At 41.6% G+C, this 7,311-nt stretch overlaps 1 protein-coding gene across 1 annotated transcript; it reads right to left on the bottom strand.

Annotated features, from left to right (window-relative positions):
- Window positions 1-241: 241 nt before the first annotated feature.
- On the bottom strand, window positions 242-5,358 carry LOC147091188 (putative G protein-coupled receptor 139). Its single transcript, XM_085976520.1, has 2 exons — window positions 5,188-5,358; window positions 242-1,339 (listed from the first exon to the last, which is right to left on the bottom strand). The coding sequence occupies exons 1-2, from the start codon at window positions 5,321-5,323 to the stop codon at window positions 438-440; spliced, it is 1,038 nt and encodes a 345-aa protein (XP_085832646.1). The 5' UTR covers window positions 5,324-5,358; the 3' UTR covers window positions 242-437.
- Window positions 5,359-7,311: the final 1,953 nt, after the last annotated feature.

The raw sequence follows: 7,311 nt of genomic DNA, 5'->3' as shown, positions 1-7,311 counted from the left end.
ATTGTTGACCAATCCTACCATTCAGTGACCTGATGCTTGACCAATCGGTGCGTCACGGGCGGGACATAATCCTGCAGCCTCCCCAAACATAGCCGCCTTTTTTTCCCCTGCTTTTCCTCAACAGCGAGCAGGGCAGCTGCGTCGGCCCGCCAGAGCGGGAGTTGAGTTGGGGTCACTCGTGCCGGGCCTCACAACCGCTCGGCCTGAGACACAGAGCGGGGGAGCGGCAGCGGACGGCCAACAACCGCGCGGCCTGAGACACACAGCGGGGGAGCGGCAGCGGCCGGCCGTCAACCGCGTGGCCCTCTAAACTGCCCTGGCAATGCTGGGCCCCCCCAGCTAGTACTAACATATATCACTGGCCCCGCAGGTGAGATAGGGTCGGACAGAATATGAGGCGGGATTCAGTTCTGATGCAGGAACTTTTTCAGTTATTCTCATCCTTTAATGAGTTTTACAATTAAAGTAAAGGGATAGTTCACCACATTTTTCAACTCCTGTCTAAACCTAGTCTGTGTCACGGCATAAATGCAAGTGTTTGTGCAGCAACTCAGGAGCTGGAGCATTTGTCCCAAATCTGGAAAATATATAGGTAGAGATACAACATAATCAACCAATCGCCACACCCGGTTATATATAGAATACACCATAAGCAGTGACCATAACAGGATGAAATTGCACGAAATAGCAAACAGTAAAATGATGGATTTCTTTCGGCTCTCCATCTCTGGGTCTCTGGGACTCTCCCCACTGCTGGGACACCGGAGTCTCCTGCGGGCTCTGCTGGACACTAAAATGTGTCTGATGGTGACAGCATTGAGCAGCAGGATCACGACAAATGGGACACCCGGGGTGAGAATATGATGAAGGAGCTCGATTGCCCCCCAGGCCGGTGAAAACTGAAATTCGAATGTTACATCACAAAACCAGGGGGTGTTCGCTAGCCCATATTCATGTGACAACATAAAATACCAGAAAACGTTCTTTAAACAGCTCAGCACAGTCACTGTTCCTAGAACCACAGCCGCCGTTTTCTTGGTGCAATATTTTCTTTTCAGCTTCTGGCAACAAATTGCCACAAAACGATCAAAGGTGAAGGTGACAGTGAACCAGACAGAACAGTCTGTGACTGCATAAAGCAGGGCGGCATGGATATTGCACACGGGGATAGAATAGACAGGTGCAAACGGTTTCTTATAAGACATCGGAATCTGCCTCAATATCAGATCGATGATAACGACCAGTAGATCCGCCGCTGCCATGGCCACCAGGTAGTGAGTGACACATGTGGAGAGACCGCACTTTCCCCGAGACAGGATCACAATGGTTATTAAGTTAACTGTGTGGAAGGGAAATACACGGGGAAGTTTTATATTAGGCTGACAGCAAAAAGAGCAGTTTAATGCAATTCGGTGTGAAATGTGCAATTAATTACCGACATTCATTGATATAATCTAATTATATTACCTTTGAAGCTCTGAGTCGTTTTTGTCAGAATAATGAATCAATAAATGAAATGAGAATAAATACATGAAAGTAACAGATGTTTGTTCAATGAGAGATGAAATGATAGATCTACCTTTAGCCCAGCATAAAATAAGCAACAGCTGAGGTAGCAGGGATGCAAAGGACTGGAGCATCTCAGGAATAGATTGGGAAAAGCAGATTAGCAAATTTCAGAAAGGTAGTGAATTTATTGAGTTTGTCAGGGATAGTGTTCACTAACAATAGGCTCTCTAACCAACAAGCGGCTTGGCATGTTAGATTTGTAATCTACTAGTGAGCCAGATTTACTTAAAATCCTAACGGTGTGGAAAACTTTTTCTAATAGTGATCATAACATGATCGAGTTCAATGAAGAGAAACGCAAAACCATTACTAAGTTTGTAGGTTTCAGTAAGGCCGACTTCAACGTGATGAGGCAGAGACTGTCCACAGTCAACTGGGCAAAGCTGTTAATGGGCAAAACAACAGACAATCAGTGGGAATGTTCAAAAATAATGAATCCGATACAGAACCAGTTTATACCCCTGAGGGGCACGGGTTCTATTTGTCAAAAACAGCCCTGGACGACTAAAGACGTAAGGGACAGCATGGAAATAAAAGACAAAGCCTATAAAAATGCAAAACGTAGCACAGATGGTGGCGAATGGGAAAGATACAAAGAACAGCAAAGGGTAACACAACAGATAAAAATAGCTACAACGGGTATTATGACAAGAAACTTGCAAGGTATATCAAAATCAACACAAATAATTTTTACAATTATATTAGGAAAATAAGGTAGTCAGGAGCAATGCTAAACCCATAAAATCTGAAAGCGGTGATATTGTTAATGATAATATGGAAATGGCCGACTAGTTGAAAAAAGACTTTGTGTCAGTATTTACAGTAGATGAAGAGCATAGCATGCCGCAAATCCCAAGGAAATTAATATTGAATCAGAGACAGTTATTCAATAACGTTAACGTCAATAAAATGAGAGTAACAAATAAAGTAATGACTCTAAAGTGTGACACATTCCAACCACCAGATACGGCCTCAAATATTCATAATGTTTATTAACGACGTAGATGATGGCATAGAACGTCATATCGCCAAATTTTGCGGATGACACAACGTTAGGCAGCAATGTAGGCAGTGTAGATGAAAGCAAGAAATTACATAGGAATATCGATAGGTTAAATGAATGGGCAAAACTGTAGCAAATGGATTTTAACGTTGTCAAATGTGATGTTTTCCAATTAGTACATAAAAAGAATAGAACAGTGTACTTTCTAAATGGTGAAAAGGTAAAAAGAGTGGCCGTCCAAAGAGCGGGGGAGCATCTATAAAGATCATTAAAATATCATCGACAGGTAGAGAAAATAATCAGAAACACTAATGGAATGCTGGATGTTGTACCTAAAGCACGAGCATACAAGCGGTAGAGGTTATGCTGCAGTTACACAAAGACCTGGTTAGACAACATCTGGAGTACTGTGAGCATTTCTGGGCACCACAGCTTAGGGAGGATATATTGGGCTTGGAGGAAGTGCAGCGTATGTATACCAGAATGACACCCGGACTCCAAGGGTTATGTTATGGGGAGAAATTACACGAATTAGGAATGAATTCTTTAGAATTTAGACGGTAAATGGGTGATCTGATCGAAGTTTTCAAGATATTAAGACGGACAGATTGGTAGATAGGCAGAGGCTATTTTCCCTGGTTGGGGATTCTAGGACTAAGGAGCAGCATCTAAAAATTAGAGCCAGACCTTTCAGGAGTGAAATCAGGAACACTTCTAAGCACAAAGGGTGGTAGAAGTTTGAAACTCACTTCCGCAAACCGAAATTGATGCTAGATCAATTGTTAACTTTCAATCTGAGATTGATAGATTTTATTAACCAGATTTATTAGGGGATATGGGGCAATGTCGGGTATATGGAGTTAAGTCGCAGATCAGCCATTATCTCATTAAATGGCGAAACAGGCTTGAGGGGATAAATGGGTTACTCCAATTCCTATGTTCCTATTTTCTTACAAGACTTCGTGTCCCAGGATCAGTCAGCATTTTCAGAGGTGCAGTTAGCTTCAATGCCCTATGTAAGGTATGTTGAATTCCCGCTTGGATTGCTGATCTTGGTTTGACCATCCTTTATATATAGAACAGTAAATGACTTCAATAGCAACATACAGAAACTGCAAAGATGGCGTGCAATAATTACAGGCAACTGTATTTAAAATGTACGAATGTAATACGATAATGTTAAGATAAATACAAGTGAATTGCCATTATGAAGACAAAAAGGCTGTAGAGGTGCTTTGAAGATTGGGATTATCGCATTTTTTTGAAACATACAAATTGTAGCTCATTGAAAGGAATATTTTCAAATAATCTAAATTATAATAAATAGTTATATTTGACAGTGCATGCCTCAGTAAATGTGTTTATCAACATCGAATTCAGTTGAATTATCCAACAGGCAATGTGCTGCCGAACGGTTTTGTTAAGTATCTGAACACAAACGGAGATAGTTATTATCCTTATATTTCACACGTTGGTTTCCAACTATGTGCAGAAAATATTAGAAGAGAAAATATCAAAGGATTATCTTTACCTCAGCTGCGATTGTTTATCCTGAAGTACAGCAGGAGGCAATAGAGAACCACTCTGGGTCTCAGAGATCCACTGAAATGTGACAGATGGGTATTTGACTCAATTGTAAAATCAAATCAAAATTGCAATCAACTATTGAAATCTGGCTAAATGAACATTTTATGAGAATATAAATTATACTTGTAATCTCATTCCAACCTATAGAAGCAGTGCCATTAATGCAGAACTGGAGTTGGTGGAAAAGGAGTCAGTAACTGGAACTGAATGATTAGCTGATATTTCACACATTTAAAGACATGTATATGGCCTGCCAGGATTTTCTTCCTATGACACTGTTTAAATAACCATACCGAGCATCAGACGAAAACAAAAGCAAAATACTGCTGATACTGGAAATCTGAAATGAAAGCAAAAAAATGATGTAAATACTCAGCAGGTGAGGCAGCACCTGTGGAGAGAGAGACACAGAGTTACTGTTTCAGGTCGATGACCTTTGCCATTAGGTGCTAAGTCTCCTAAACCAAGCAAACATTCTTCTGATCTGATAGAAAAGTTCAGTGTGGATAACAGAAGTAAATTCGTTAAATAATGAGTCCGGGTCCGATATTTTTGCTTGAAATGAACATAGACTATTGCAATTTAGGTAACACCATATCACGTTCAGAATTAGTAGCGTACAGCGGCGCCGAAAGCATGGGGAATGACAAGGAATATTGGAAGAAGGAAAGAAATACAGTTCAGCATTATTTACAGAATTAAAAGCTGGGTACAGAGACGTACTAGGGACACCAACAGCAGCGAGGGCTGCCGGGGTTGTGGAGAAAATTACAAGATTAGTAATTCTGTTATACATAATTTACAGAATTAAGTCTTAACTGGAGCACCAACTGTAGTGAGGCTGTTCGAGCACTTTTGTACAACAACCCATGCATTAACAACGACATAAAGAAAGAAAGACTTGCATTCATACGACTTAGATGATTCAAAAAATTGAAACACAGAATATCATTAATAAAAAAAATCATATTACACTGTAATATAAATTCTTACTATTATGCAATTTATAACTGGGCATTGATACTTACTCGGAACACCAACAACAGCGAGGAGGGGATAGTAAATCTTTCGTATTTCATAACATAGTTTTAATGTCTGCATATTTTCAAGCCAATTATCTGGAAGGGGCGGTGGCGGGGGAGGTGGCACAGCCATGTCTTCCATTCTGTGAGTCGCTGGTGGTCTTTGTGCTGGAGGCAGCGTGCTGACTGTATGAAGGGAGCTCCTTATTTATAGCAGAGCAAAATCCCCCAGTGACATCATTAGGTCCCACTGTAACTGGCATTAATTACAGTCATTGAACAAACAGATTAATTGATTCTTGTTACAACAACACTTTACTGCAACACAATCTATCTAACGATATTGTACACAGTTTCATGTTAAAAGTGAGTGAATGCGGAATATTTCAGCCCCCCATAAATTACAGATAGAACAAAGAGAATGGAGTTTCTCTTTCTGTTTTGAACAAAACCCGAGAACAATTGACGAGCAAGTTACAGAAAACTGGTTGAATAAAAGAAGGAAGAAGGCAGGATTGCCCCAAACTTGTTATCTGATTTATTCAAACCCAGACCATCAGGTTAAAGATATTCACCATCAATAAACGTTCCTAAACGGCAGGATCTTAGCGATGAACTCAGTGATGGAAAGATTGTAATGACACATGACACTGTACCGGCTTCAACCCAGGAATTACATTCCCTGGGCTAACTAGATTACTTTGTATCTATTCCCCGGACTGCCGGGATTAAACTGTTGATGGCTTAGTCCAGGAATATCATTCCCAGGCTTGCTAGATTACACTGCTCCCACCTCAGTTCAGTAATTTCAATCCTAGGACCGGCTGGATTGCATTGCTCCTTCCTCAATCCAGGAATTGCATTCCTAGTTCCAGCTCAAATACCTTGCTCCCACCTCAGTACAAGAATGTTATTCCCCGGACCACCTAGATACAATGCTCCCGCTTCAGACTAGGGTTTTAAATCCCTGCACCGCCTAGGTTACACTGACCCACCTAATTCCGGGAAAATCATTGCCAGGGAGGCCTTCATTACACTGCTCCAATCTGAGTTCAGGAATTTTATTCCCTGTAACAGGTAGATTGCACTGCTCCCAACTCAAGCCAGGAGTTTATTTCTCTGGGCCGCCTAGATTACACAGATACCTCCTCAATCACGGAATTCAATTCCCAGGGTACCTACATTACACTGTTCCCTCCTCAGTCCAGTTATTTCATTTTCACAGCCGCCCAGATTAAACTGTTCCCATCTGAATCAAGAAATGTAATTCCATGGACCGCCTAGATTTCCCTGCTCCCACCTCAGTCAAGGTATTTGTTAGCTCCGTGATTCTGAGAGTATGATGTTTTCAAATAACTACACGAATGCTGTAACTTAACAATCAACAGGTGTTTACGGGAGTAGGGTAGTCTCAAGACTGGGGGTACAGAGGCATGCTCAAGGCTTATATACAAGTGTGGTCAAAGCCGGTACTACAGTATACAGGAGCTGTAAAAGTAGTTCTCTCTTAAAGGTACATACACTACAATTCCTCCCCTTTTTGATTAGCAGTACCCATAATATTCAAATAACAATTAACACTTTAACATGCACATTAAACAAAAATAGTCCATTTATAGATTCAGTCTTTGGGGTGGCTTCCTGATCCTTTCTGGATCGCGCCTTCCCTGAGGTTCTTGTTCTTGGTGCAGAGGCCATTCTGGCCCCTTTTCGTCGGTTAGTTCATCAGTTTACACTGCTACTGGTTCTGAGGTAGATGCTACCAGTATGTCAGGTTCATCCGCAGGTACTCGAGACATGGGGTTGACTCATTCCTGTGACGCTAATATCTGATCGACGTGGCATCTCACAATGTTCTCCCCGACATCCACTGTGTACATTAATGGCCCCTGCCTTCTGCATATCATTCCGGGTTGCCATTTCTCTCTTCGGTAGTCACGGACCAAGAGTGGTTGTCCTACATTGAAGCTCCTTGTCGGCTTTTCATTGATGTGCTGGAATTGTTTATCCTTAACATTTCTTCACACATTGGGTCTGAGCAAATCCAGACGAGATCTCAACCTTCGGTTAAAGAACATCATGGCCGGGGTCTGGTTGGTAACTGCATGTGTCGCATTTCTGTAGGCTAAT

This window comes from Somniosus microcephalus, unplaced genomic scaffold (genome assembly GCF_052327205.1).
Source record: "Somniosus microcephalus isolate GS21.2 unplaced genomic scaffold, FLI_Smic_1.0 unresolved_chr3, whole genome shotgun sequence".
Lineage (NCBI taxonomy): Eukaryota > Metazoa > Chordata > Chondrichthyes > Squaliformes > Somniosidae > Somniosus > Somniosus microcephalus.
Note: the sequence above shows the minus strand (reverse complement) of the source record. Positions and strands in the feature narration are given on the sequence as shown.